The following is a 13,681-nucleotide window of genomic DNA, read 5'->3' on the forward strand; positions in this document are numbered from 1 at the left end:
GCGAGCTGCTGCAGGACACACCCGAGACAAGGAATGCATTTGCCAAGCTGCCTCCCAGCAACAGCAGCCAAGACTCGCAGCCTGACTTTGCAGCAAGGAGCTGTTTGGGTTTTACGAGGAGGATGTTTTGCACCACCTTAGTGTGAAAAGGAACCTCCAGTGAGGGCAGGAAGGTATTTTCAAGCTCCAGGAGTGGTGTAAAGCAGTCTTACTGCAAATGACAATCAAGCTTTGCTGTTCAGTGCAGAGAAGCTGATTCTCTAATGCCCCATTTTCATATCCCTTGAACCCTAACTCCAGTAGAATTACCTCTGACTTACTCCACTCTGGTGCTGAGTCTAACTTGGTGCTTTTTGCATAACAGCCACTGAGACATTTTTCTGAAGAACCTTCTTATGAGAAAACGCCGTTCGACAGATTTTACATGCACGCCTTCTCCATTCACCTGATCCCGTCCTGAATAACTCACAGCTTTCATCTCTCAATTTGCCAGTTCTGGGGTTGTAATTGTTCATTTCTGTGTCACCAGCATAACCAGTCATGATACTTGGAATGTTTCAATTCTGGGTTTCAAGTCCAGCTCCTGGAGCAACAGAAAAAAGGTGCTGGAGACCAAACAGAGATTTCTACAGGAACAGAAATGTTCCAGGAGCAACATCGAGCCAATGCATGAAACTCACATTGGCAACTTGAAGAGGCAGCTGTGTGTTCTGGGAAGCCACAGAGCCAAGCTGGAAACAGAACTGAGCACCGTACAGGGTATCACAGACGATTAGAAGAAAAAGTAAGTTTAAAAAAGGTAGAAGTTCCAAAACTAGGGCTAGAACTGATCTCATCTACTTTTTGAATGGCAAAGGCTGCACAAGGTGCAAGATCTCCTCCAGATGTACACGTGTATGACTTGCATCAGCAGTTGGTTTCCATACCGAGGCTGAGCATTTGGAGGTGGTAGAAGAAGATTACATTCATATTCTTGCTTAAGCTGAATAACAAGGAGCAAAGTTATCTCATGTCTTCTCCTTGCAGGTATGAAGAGGAAGCCCACTGGCAAATGTGTGCAGAGAATGAGTTTGCTGTGCTCAAAAAGGTAACAGCATTTCAAACAAACTCAAACACTTATTATAGAATCATAGAATCATAGAATCCTAGAAAGTTTTGGGTCGGAAGGGACCCCTGGAGGTCATCCAGTCCAACCCCCCCGCAGCGAGCAGGGACACCGCTAATGAGATCAGGGTGCTCAGAGCCCTGTCCAGCCTGGTCTTGAATGTTTCCAGGGGTGGGGCCTCCACTGCCTCTCTGGGCAACCCCTTCCAGTGTTTCACCACCCTCATTGTAAAGAATTTCTTCCTTATATCCAGCCTAAACCTGCCCTGTTTTAGTTTAAAACCATTACCCCCCGTCCTGTCACTGCTGTCTCTACTAATTCTGGACTTTTAGTATGAACAGCAGCCAATATTGCCGGAAAGAGAGGGTGAGACTGCCTCTCACTCTCCAGAGACTCTAGAGGGACCTAAAGGCCAACTTATCGGAATATTTTAATTAAAAGAGTTGAATCCCACCTTAAGTGAGTCAGTTTTAGCTGAGCTACTTCGTTTGGGATGTCTGTATACCCCAACTGGTCAAAACCTCTCCTTCTCTTCCCTGTGCCTAGCAATTTTTTTGCCTTCTGCCTAAGAGGATAAGAGAGAAGAACAATTTAATAGAATGGTAAAATCTCTGTCCTTGAAAAGAGCAGCCCTAAGAGTTTGTAATCGCACCACTTGCTGGCATTAAGCAGTTTGTTCTTTCGTTTCATAAACCCTTGATGCACTTCAGGACGCGGCTTGCACCTGAGTGAACAAAGCTAAGCCGGAAGCCAGGGTGGAGTCCCTCAGCCAAGAGATCAACTGCCTGAGGAGCCCATATAAGGTGGGAATAGCTTCTCGTTTTCCACTCCCTTTTCCTCCACCCCATGCCTCTTTAGGGATCACAGAGATTTTTGGTGTTTCATGTGTACATCAGTTGATTTCTCCGGATTTCAAAGGTGTTACACTCCTGCACTGCACAAGCAATATCCTAAGGAATCTGTTTCAACTTGACGATGAAAGTAGAAGCCGGGGAGATTAAGCCAGAAAATCCCTCTTTGGGTTTTCTGCAGTGAGCCTGAAGCCATGGCACATGGATAACACCACATCTCCTTGTCTCCACACTGTGGAGATCTGCAGGGAAACACTTCTGGCGCAGATGACTGAAAATCTTGCTGCCGCCCCCAGGAAATCGCTCAGCTCCAAGCATCCATTTCGGACACCTCCGTTACTGTGCAAATGGACCACAGCTGAAGCCTGGACACAGATGACATCATTGCTGATGTCAAAGCTCAATGTGACACTGCCAGAAGAAGACGGGTTGCTGTGGAGTCCTGGTACTACAGCCTGGTGAGCCATTACGGGCACTCACAAAAGTAGTTATGCCCCACTTTTGCTAAGGGCTCTGCTTTTTCAGAGTTGCTAATCTGGGTTGACCAGGTTTTTTAACGCTCTGCTTTCTTAGCCACCTGCTGTGTTTTCCCTACGCACGATGCATCCTCTGTCAGTGTCTTCACACACAGAGCTGCTGCTGTGTAAAGAGTCACTTGTGTCCCCCAGTGACAGTGGCTTTTGCCTTAAAGCTCAAGATCCGGGACGGCGGCCACAGAATCACACAGTAGGTTTAACTACTGAGTCATCTCCTCACTCTGGTGTTTATTTGCATCGCATTTTCTCTCTCCTCAGTGTGAGGAACTGAGAGAAACCACTGGCAAACACGACGACAGCTTGTGTAACACAAAGAATGAAATTGTGGAGCTGAATCGAGTGATTCAGAGACTGACTGGAGAATGTGAAAACACCAAAGCCCAGGTAAGGATGACTCAGGGGCAATAATGTGTCAATCACAGTTCCCAGGCTGTGGCCTTCCAAAACTCCTCCTCTAGACCAAGGGAGAAATAAAGCTGGTTTTGATGGCTGCTCAATTCTAAGACTCGCCTGTAATCCGGAGTACAGAGTAAAATGGTCTATTACAACTAATAACGGAACTACCATCAGTACAGACCTGCAGTGAGAAGACAACATATACACCAAGGTCTGACCCAGGCAGAGAGAACCGTGCTAGAGTTAGAGGTTTACCTATAAAGTCTGAAAATATCGTGAAGTGCAGGTGGATAAATGTACAGACAGGAAGATTCAAGAGCTCTGAACTATTCAAAGCACATGCAAATAAGTGGCAGCAATGGAAATCTCCTACCCGCAGAGATGCAAACTGGAAGAAGCCATTGCTGAAGCTGAGGAGCACAGGGAAGTGGTTGTCAAGGATGCAAAGTGCCGACTCTCTGAGCTGGAGATACCCCTGCAGAAGGTGGAGCAGGACATGGCCTGTGAGCACCAGGAGCTCATGAATGTCAAGTTGGCCCTGGACATCAAGATCGTGACCTACAGAAAGCTGCTGGAGGGTGAGAAGAGCAGGTGGGTGCTGGTACAACCTCATAGGATGGTTACAGGGAAGAAACAGTAACATGTCTAACCCCAAAACCACCTTTCACAGTCTGCCTGATGAGCCATTGCCTCTGTCACTGCAGTAAATCCCCCTGAGACCTGACATCCTAAGGAGTGACGCTTTCCAAAGCACTTTCCAGCATTTGTGGACCCAAAGGCCTTACAAAGTCAAAAGCTCCTAACACACTCAGGCATTTAAGTTTTCCTCCAAATGGAAGAACTTGCATGAATAAAGATGATGTCTTGTGTAGCCTCAGGTCTTACCAAGCCAAAGGCTCAGCCACGGTTGTGTCTGGCCACCTTCGTCACCCCAGCTGAGATGACTGGGTATCTACTCATGTGCAAGCTAGCTGAGGGGACAGAGGCAAAGCCCGTGGCCAGGACTTGTCCACACTTACACAGGCAGAGCCAAAGCAAAACTCTTTCCCTGCTTGGGCATGATACTGGACTCAGCAAGACTTCCTCAGGGGCGTGAGCTGAGCAGTTGAGTCATGGCAGGTCCAAAGCACCTGCCTGGCCTGCTGGCAGCTTCCCACATCCCCAGACCTCCAAGTTATCGGCCACTTATAGGGACACACACTAAATACAGACTTTGGTTTTTCATATCTCCATTTCCCCCATCCCCCTAAGGCTGAGTGTAGATGGTGGCTGTCCTGTGAATGTTTGTAGGACAAATCCCTGCTCCTACCAGTCCCCCTGAACCTACTCTGCAGAATGGAAATCCCGAGCTGAAATACTTTCTTTGCAGCCGTGTGCCGATCCCCAGGAAGAACCGCATGCAACACTGACCCGTGCTTTGGTGGCAGCTACTCTTCCAGCAGCATCCGTATTCAGAAGCAGAGGTCTGGTGACCGCAGGAGGTGTCAGTGGCAGAAGCAGCTTCACCGGCTCTGGAGACATCAGTGCTGCGTGTACCACCACGGGACGATACAGCGCTCTGAGCGGGAAGAACTCCAATGTTGAAGTCGTCTCCTCTACAATCTCCTAGCAGGTTAAAACACTAAAAAAGCCAACAAACCTTTGAAAGGAGGGTCCTCACTCCATCAGCTCATGTCAGCAGCAGCCCGCTGGCAGCCGACGCAGAAAACACGGGGGGCATTTTAAAGCTTTCAGTCCAGTCCGTGTTGCTTCTTCCCTGCAACATTTACTTCTGTTATGAAATCTGCTCTTTTTGTTACCTTGTGCTGTAGCTTTACAAATTGGCTCTTCCCAACATTCGCCTGTTCCTCCTGGGTTGCGTAGGCCTAGAAAAGCCTGGGCAGCAATGAAGTTTTAACTAGGCAGTGCACAGTTAACACAGTGTACGCATCAAGGAACCACTCGCCTGGGAAGCTACAGGCTTAAAATTATCTCCAAGTGACAGAAGTTTCTGCTCCTCCAGTGTATGGACACGATTTCAAAGAAAAGTTAAAAATCAAAGGGAGCAGAGGAGTCTTACCTAGATCACCTGATTCCTCTATGATGCTCGTTGTTTGCCTTTATCTTGTTTTTTTCTCTGTTTCTCCCCAGTAAACTGACACAGCAAATGTGAGATCACATGACATAGCTTCTCTTTTCAGAATTACAAAATGGCATTAATAAAACAATTTAAAAAAAAACCCTGAAGTCAAATCAAGGCTGTTGCAATCTCTCATTAGAGTCCTCAAGAGATCCACCAGCTTTTGGAAAGTGCAGGGCGCAGAGCTGGTCCATGGGAACAGGGAGGGAGATGGGGGGCACAGCACGTGTCCCCCACCATGCTCCTCCCGTGTCCATCACTCAGCAAACATCAACCATCTGGCCTAATCCCCTAAAGCCAGGATGAAAGAGAGGGGGGAAGCCCCAAGGGCCTGAAAATCACCCTGGTGTGACAGACCTGCTAAAAGTGCCTACGGCCAGAATGGCGTGATTGCATCTGGGATGTGAGACATCATGAGAACAGGAACTAAACCAGGGGATATTTTCCTGCTCTGAAGCCTCTGGTAGGCTAAAAAAGGAGGAATTTTCCCATCAAAAAGTTTTGCTAAATCAAAATTTTTTAATTTTTTTTTTAATTGAGATTTTTCCATCAAAAAAAATGTAACACCAAAACGTCTAATTCGAACACACTCAACCCAACTTGAACTATTTGGTTTAACTGAGCTAGCTCAAAACATTTTGGGGTTTTTTTTGGAGTCAGTTCAACAACATATTCAACTACCCTTCCCTGTGCACTGGAAAACCTGTAGCTTTACCCACTGTCCCTCTCTCCTTCTGGGCCCCTGCACGACCAGCCTCCCTCAGCCTCTGTCCTCAGACTTCTGTCCAAAAGTGCTGCACAGCTGCATTTGCTGTTGCTTGTCTTGTCAAAAGCAGAAAGCATGACCTGGGATGACAACGTGGAGAGAAGGGATGCAGCCACAGAGCCATAAAATACAACTACAGTCTGGAGCAACGTCGTCTGACATACAAGGACTGAGGACACCCTAAAATCACAAGATTTACACCCTAAAATCACAAGATTAACTCTAGATCTTCTCATGCCCCATTCCCCCACGGCCGGCCGTGAGCCCTGGAGCTGGAGTGTCCCAGGGCTCCCAGACCCTGCTGCAAAGCCGGTAATTTTGGCTTGCAAGTATAACCAACCTCCGAACAGGGAAGGGGAAATAAATGCAGTAAACAAAACAAAATCATTAGTTTGAAACTTCCACCCTGCCCGTACGAAACACGCCGCCCTCCCACACAGCGACGCAGGCACTGACGCCGTCCCCATGCTTCCAAGTCCCTGGACACACCGCGTGCATGTGAACAGGAAAGCCAGGAAGAGCCCGAGCCCTGACGCTGCGATGAGGGCCCTCGCCCAACGTAGGAGGCAAAGGACCAAGCCCGGCCCTGCCCCAAACCCGGTGGGAACTTCACCTTCAAGCTGAAGGATGAGGGGAGGAGAAGACGCCAGTTCTCTGAGGACTGGGCCCATAAGAGTGTCTGCAAAAGCTGCCGTGTTCCAAACACCGGTTTCAATTTCAGCTAATCAGCAATTCCCCCCTAAATAAACTGCCATGTTGGAAAACACTCGTATCGGCAACCTGCAGAAAAATCACCTTGAGAAATAGATTTGGCCCCACAGATGTTTCCCTGGCACTAAAACCCATTGCCTTCTTACAGGCAGAACCAACAAAACATTGCCTTTTACCACTAACCTGCCTGCAAGACTTTGTTGATTAATTCTCTGTAAATTCACATTTATTACTGACAGTTTTCATTAAAGAGCAGGTTGAATCACATTCTCCTTTAAAGTTTTTAGGTGCATGCTGAGGTACCAGCAAAATGTAAAGGCCTCCTTTGACAGAAAAGCATTTCACATCGTCGAAGTCTCGCTTCCACTTCACCCAACGTGTAAAAAGGGGAACGTGCAATTTTTACCATGGGTCCTGAAAACAATTCACCCAGCACAACTCCCCTAATTTTTGTTGCTATTACACAAGACCTATAAATGACCCCTCTGACTTTACAGAATTCTTCAAACCTTTACGGGGCAAACACGCTGCTGCCTTCTCTGTCAGTAAGCGCAATATATGCTAAGCAGTTCACGTTCTTTGCATCATAAACATTTTGTGGAAGTTTCATGCAGCCTCGCCCCATTTTCCACACAAATAAAAGGAAGAAGGCGCTCCGCTGTGATCAGAGGGAACTGCACCCTGGAATCTGCTCCCAGCACATCGCCTGCACCAGTCCCTCTCCCGCCAGCAACCATGACCCGCTGCTCCTACAGCATCAGCTCCGGCCATGCCACCAGGAATTTCAGCTCTTCCTCTGTAGCTCTTCCCCGGAATCGATGCAGTTTCAGCATTGCCTCGTGTCACTGGGGTGGTGGCATGGGCTGCCGTGGTTTGGGTTATTTCAGCAGCAGAAGTCTTGATGGTGTGGCATTCTCCAGGCCAAGGATAGCTGTTGGAAGATGTCCTCCTCCGAGGCGTGGATATGGCTGTGGTGCAGCCGGCATGGGGTTCAGCTGCAGAGGTTCTGCTTTTGGCTACAGGGTTGGTGGAGTCTCCAGGCCATGCACCATTGCACCCATCACCATCAATGAGCACCTGCTCCAGCCGCTCAGACTGGAACTCGATCCCAACACGCAAACAGTGAAGTACCAAGAGAAGGAGCAGATCAAGACCCTCAACAACAAATTTGCTTCTTTCATCAACAAGGTGAGCTGAGAACCCCTCCCGAGCTCCAGCTGTGAGGCACCAGAGTCCAAGCGAGGTGTCTAGCACGGAAAGGGCATGAAATCCTTGTAGGATGGCTCATTTTGGACACTGAGGACAACTCACATAAGGGTGCCCGTTGAGCACCACAGTGTTCGTGAGCCACTTGGGAAGCTTCAGTGGACCGGCACTGTTGCTTTGATCTCTAGGTCTGACCACATGGAGGGAATAAGCTAAAAGCAGTTTCATCAGCCTTCCAGTTCCTTCCCAGTCCTCTCCACACATCCTCCACTTACCGCAAATCTCTCCTTTCTGGAAGTGATGAGGTTTTTGTGCATTTCCACATGGGTGGCCCAAGACCAGCCTATGCACAAAAGCGCGGCGGATTAGGAAACGCTGCGCTCACGTGTGCCAAGAGCAGGCACACACGTTTCACTGCTGTTGCATGGACACCGGCTCACACAAGACCTAAATCCTCTCCTCTTTTCCTGCTCTGCTTTCTGCGATTCAGGTTCGATCCCTGGAACAGCAGAACAAGGTGCTGGAGACCAAGTGGAGCTTTCTGCAAGGTCAAAAGCACTGCAGGAACACCATCACGCCCATGTTCAGGGCTTATATTGGTAACTTGAAGAAGCAGCTGGAAGCACTGGGGTGCGACAGAGCCCAGTTAGAAACAGACCTGAGAGCAGCACAGCAGGTTTTGGAAACCAACCAGCAAATGTAAGTACAAAACAGAGAAATGTGAGCACAGGGCTCAAAATGTTGTTCAAGATTTGTAAACCGGCAGAGACCATGAACTTTTTGTGGTAGTAAATGGTTCCCAGAGAACTAGCAGGCACATGGAGAGATCTGCCAGCATCCAGGATACAAAACAAGGTCCCATTTTACAGATATTGAGGAAACCAAGGATGTCCCTCTTCCAGGTTCTCTTCCTCTCCTTCCTAACTCAAGGAAACCACATATAGAAATGTCCAGCAGCTATTTGCTGTTGAGGAGGTCGAATGAAAACAGTTCTGCTGCAAATTTGTAAAGACGCAGAAACCTCTCTGAAAACATGTTTGCTTTCCCATGGGCTACAAAACAAGAACAAAGCATCTCAAAACACTGCTTTGGGAGAAGGAAAAAAATTAGGAGTTTCAATTTGTGAACGCAGGCCTGCAGAAATGCAAACAGAGATGTAATTGCACTGAACTCTAACAAAACTGAACTGAACTCAAACAAAATCTCCCATTTTCCCACACAGGTACAAGGACGAATGCAGCCAGCGGACGTGCACCGAGAGCGAGTTTATAACCCTGAAGAAGGTGAGCAAGGGGCTGTTTGAATTCTCCTCCCCAGATTCAGGTCTTTGGGGTGCACGCAGTGACTTCTTTCCCAGAGCAGCTCACAAAACAAGGGCAAGCAGGAGCTGGTGCTTGGGTTTGCTCGAACTCAAATCAGCAGCAGCTGCCTCACTGGGAGCTGGTGCACGGTCACGGTACGAGCACTGCAAGTCCCTCACCCCAAGGGGAGCCCCGGGTCTGTTCTCCCTAACAAACTTCCTTCTTCTATCCCCAACGCGTCTCCAGGATGTGGAATGTTTTTTCTTAAACAAAGCAGAGCTGGAGGCCAAGGTGGAAAGCCTGAAAGCAGAGGCTGAACTCCTGAGAATGTTCTACACAGAGGTAAGAAGCCTCCCTACTGCTCCAGCCACCATTTGCGTCTCCCAGTTGGGTTTTGAATTTGCTTTTCTCACCGGACAGAGGAAGGGGGGGGTGACACAGGGCAGCGGTCATCCCTTTGGGTGAGTGGTGAGACCTGGCAATTCATCTCTGCTTGGTCCCTGCAAAGGAGGACAGTGCAGGTGACACACCAGCGTGGGGCTGGGCTGCAAGCACTGCAGGACCAGCATCTCTCTGACCAGCTCAACCCCATGTCGCCACCAGGAAATCCACCAGCTGCGGGCCCGGATCTCAGCTACCTCGCTGATCATGCAGATGCACAACAGCCAAGATCTCGACTTGGATGGCATCACTGCAGGTGTCAAGGCTCAGTACGAGGACATTGCCCGCAGGAGCCAGGCAGAAGCACGGGACTGGTATGAAAGCAAGGTGAGAAAACCTGGCAGAGGGAGGGTTTGGGTGCAGTTTCTCTCTTTAGGCCAACTTCAAACCCAGAGAAACATCCCCCTCTCTCCTGATTTGCTTTGATTTAACTCAAAGCGTGCGTTTTAAGGATATGCAACACTGTCTTTTGGGCTTTTTTAGTTTAAGGAGCTGCGAGTCACTGCAGGCAGAAACGCTGACAGCCTGCCAGAGGCAAAAATCAAGATAGCTGAGCTGACACGGACAGTCCAGAGACTGAACGGAGAAGTCAGAAGAGCCAAGGACCAGGTGACCACAGCCAGGTCTGGTTGTTTCAGCAGGGCAGAGAGTGAATTGCTGTTCCTGTGAGCTTGCACGACTAAATTAACTGGTGTTGTAGCACCTTGCAAAGGGTGTTCATGAGCTGGGACTCTGCCACTCCACCTAGGGCTGCATTAAAGCTCAACTCATGGAACATCAAAGGGCAGATGTGGTTACACCATCCCATCCCCTGTGAGCAATGAGGGAGAACTGAAACTGCATGTCCAGCTCCCCCAAACCCCTGCCAGAGGGGACTGTGTATCCATCTTACCACAGGGCTGAACGCACAGCCCAACTTCAAACCCATCTCTTGGTGCCAGGTCCTGCACTTGGGTCACAACAACCCCACGCAATGCTACAGACTTGGGGAAGAGTGGCTGAAAAGCTGTCCCATGGAAAAGGACCTGGGGGTGTTGGTCAATGGCCAACTGAACATGAGCAAGCAATGTGCCCAGGTGGCCAAGAAGGCCAACGGCAGCCTGGCCGGTATCAGCAATGGTGTGGCCAGTAGGAGCAGGGCAGGATTTGTCCCCCTGTGCTCGGCACTGCTGAGGCCACACCTCGACTCCTGTGTTCAGCTTTGGGCCCCTCACTACAAGAAGGATCTTGAGGTGCTGGAGCGCGTCCAGAGAAGGGCAATGAGGCTGGGGAAGGGTCTGGAGAACAAGTCTTACGTGGAGTGGCTGAGGGAACTGGGGTTGCTTAGTCTGCAGCAGGCCAAGGGGAGACTTTATCACTCTCTACAGCTACGTGAAAGGCGGTTGTAGCGAGGTGGGTATCGGTCTGCTTTCCAAAGTAACAAGCAATAGGATGAGAGGAAATGGCCTCAAGCTGTGCCAGGGGAGATTTAGATAGGATAGTAGGAACAGTTTCTTCATTGAAAGGTTATCAAGCATTGGAACAGGCTGCCCAGGGAAGTGGTTGAGGCACCATCCTTGGAGATATTTAAAAGACGTGTAGACGTGGCTTAGTCACGCAGCATGCTTTAGCACGGGGGTTGGACTAGATGATCCACAGATGTTCCTTCTAACTCCTACCATTCTGTGATTCTGTGCGGACTTGGCAGTGTTTGGTTGAACACAATGATCTTGAAGGTCTTTTCCAACCTAACTGGTGCTATGCTGCATTACATTTGAAGATAGCCAGAGACAGGCAAGACTGACCGTGTCTTGCTCCTTGCAGCGCTGCAAGCTGGAAGCCGCCGTGGCCAAGGCTGAACAGCATGGGGAAACCACCATCAAGGATGCGAAACACAAACTCTCTGAGCTGGAGGCCGCCCTGCAGAAGGCGAAGCAGGACCTGGCCCGGCAGCTCCGCGAGTACCAGGAGCTCATGAACGTCAAGCTGGCCCTGGACATCGAGATTGCGACCTACAGGAAGCTGCTGGAGGGCGAGGAGAGCAGGTGGGTGACAGACCCTAGCAGTGCTGCACAAGCTACTTCAGATGCACGTGTTGAAAGGAAAAACAACTGGACAGTGCTATTCCAGAGCTGCCACGCTGCAAATCAGCCACACAGTCCTGACGCAGATCTGGTCTTCCCGTCAGTCTTAAAACACCTCCACTGGTGCGAACCCACCCAAACAGCCAGACCTGCTGCCTCCAAACAGCGAGAGACAGGCCTGACAGGGTCAGGCTCACATTTGAGGCTGAAGGGCTTTGAACCTGAAGATAGCTTGATAATGCACAACCTCTTCCCACTCTCTGTGGGCTCTGTGCAGAAGGCAGCTTCCCCGCCTACATCCCTAAGCTGGAGTATTCGCCTGCTACCAAACTCAGGCATCCTCTGCCTTTTCTCCAGGGAAATCCCCAAGCTGAAACACAGCTTTGCTCTGGCTGTCACAGGTGTCTGCCACTCGCATGGAGGTCTCACCCACAGCCCAGAGCCTGGCTTTGCAGGTGCCCACGCGTCAGGCAACAGAAACTTGTGCTGGACCAGCAGTGCGGGGGTCTGCGGCGCAGCAGCAAGCTGCAGTGATGGTGCCAGCAGCCAGAGCATGAAGAGCTCCCCCGTGAAGGTGGTGTCCATGACCAGGTCAGCCAGGAGCAACACCTGAAGAGCTCCAGATAAATGGCAAGGCTGGAAACAAAGCAACACGCACACCTTTCTGCCCACACAGAGCAACAGCCAGGCCAGAGCCGGTGTGCACCCAGCTCCCCCCCAGCTGCATGCCCCTCTTCCGTTCCATGGGGATACAAAAGGCAAAGAAGTCTTTTCTATGCTCAAAGTTTTGCTGTTTCCACTAGGGAATCCAGCAGCAAGAAGGGCTAAAATCCCCCTCATCACTCCCACTAGGCAGTTAAAACAAGATGCTTTTGGTGTAGTTCCCCAGTCCTTCCACTCCTACAGATTCAATGATTAAAATGAAGTGGCAGAGAGGGCACCTTATACCTAAAAGCATTTTCATTAGAGCTTTATCCAGCCCAGTTGTCTTAGCAGCTCCTACCCCGGATCAACCTTATCAGTCAGCCTTTTTGGTTACACGTACATGCCTGGCATGAGCAGAACTCACCCAAAATTGCCTAGCTTGCAGTTTCCCTACACTTTGCATTGATTTCATTGATTATTTGCCCCAAAGGACAGATTTCAAGGGGTGTTAGTGACTGAAGGTAGTTTGCTTACATACATGCATTACTTGTTTTGAGACCAATCCTCAACTTTCCTTTTTCTTCTGGGTTTTTAATGGTCTGGCTTATTTGTTGCCATAAATGCCACCATAACTGAAGGGCCTGGGGACCAGAGTCCGCTGTCAGGTATGAAAAGGGCTGATCCATCTGTATGTCTGGCTCTAAGACAAAAAGCTCCCCTGCGATCTTAGTCCAGGGATCCAAACCCAACCTTAAACACATGGGACCAGCATCAATTGCCTTCCCAGTCGCCCGGTACCTAGCACACTGAACTGCTAGTTAAGTACATTAACCCTATTTGAAGGAAAAGCAGAAGTGGTGATTTATTTCTAATGACCCTGTGTTTTATCAGTAGCTTTTATTCTAGTTTTAGTCTTGCATCTCCAATAAATTGACATAGCAACTCATTCACCTCATTTCGACACCTTCATTTGGGGAAAGGAGGGTTAATTCTCATCTCTGCTCCAGGATCTCATACGCCAAGGCTTACAGGGGTCTAAAACTGGCACAGGCCAAGCCCTCCTGGGAGCTCTTCCTTCCTAACCCAGACACCAGACCTCAGTGGTCTCCCATAACCCCCAACACATCTGTTCTCCACGCACGTGACCAGCTAGGCGAGCAGGGGGGTTACACCCTCTCTCCAGAGAACCCCTGAGTCCAAGGCACAGCTCTCTTCTTCCTCACACCCGCACAGGAGGAGCGGGCTCCATTCCACCCAACGCTGACTGTTTACGACACAGCTGGCTACCATCAAGGTGTGAGAAACCAGGGCTCCCCAGGTTAGATGTCTTCATTAGGAAAGGGTGGAGCCCCAAACGATTTCTTCCCCCAGGAAAAACAAACACCACCACTTAGAAGGGACTGACTAAGCAAAGATGCTTTAGCAATTTGCATAATACTAACTGAAACTTTTTATTGCTATCATTGATTGCTAAATCCCCTTAAAACCTCCACTGCTTGCCTCGAGTTGCCTGGGAGCTCCTCAGAGCCAGACACTGGGAG

The 13,681-nt window shown here is 49.5% G+C and overlaps 1 protein-coding gene and 1 pseudogene across 1 annotated transcript; both read left to right on the forward strand.

Moving 5' to 3' along the window:
* Positions 1–665: 665 nt before the first annotated feature.
* LOC104338549 (keratin, type II cytoskeletal cochleal-like) lies at positions 666–6,498 on the forward strand (annotated as a pseudogene).
* Positions 6,499–7,219: 721 nt separating this feature from the next.
* On the forward strand, positions 7,220–13,334 carry LOC104338550 (keratin, type II cytoskeletal cochleal-like). The gene is made up of 10 exons (XM_075445723.1): positions 7,220–7,672; positions 8,181–8,389; positions 8,913–8,973; positions 9,238–9,333; positions 9,595–9,759; positions 9,916–10,041; positions 11,236–11,455; positions 11,761–11,797; positions 11,898–12,086; positions 13,148–13,334. The coding sequence occupies exons 1-10, from the start codon at positions 7,220–7,222 to the stop codon at positions 13,332–13,334; spliced, it is 1,743 nt and encodes a 580-aa protein (XP_075301838.1).
* Positions 13,335–13,681: the final 347 nt, after the last annotated feature.

Source organism: Opisthocomus hoazin, chromosome 32 (assembly GCF_030867145.1).
Source record: "Opisthocomus hoazin isolate bOpiHoa1 chromosome 32, bOpiHoa1.hap1, whole genome shotgun sequence".
Taxonomy (NCBI): domain Eukaryota; kingdom Metazoa; phylum Chordata; class Aves; order Opisthocomiformes; family Opisthocomidae; genus Opisthocomus; species Opisthocomus hoazin.

What these genes read in the sequence shown, in the direction of transcription:
- LOC104338550 (XM_075445723.1), top strand. Translation starts at nt 7,220, where the DNA reads ATGACCCGCTGCTCCTACAGCATCAGCTCCGGCCATGCCACCAGGAAT. An exon ending in TGAGAATGTTCTACACAGAG is followed by an intron (nt 9,334 to 9,594) that starts GTAAGAAGCCTC and finishes TGTCGCCACCAG; the next exon opens with GAAATCCACCAGCTGCGGGC. An exon ending in AGCTTCCCCGCCTACATCCC is followed by an intron (nt 11,798 to 11,897) that starts TAAGCTGGAGTA and finishes GGCTGTCACAGG; the next exon opens with TGTCTGCCACTCGCATGGAG.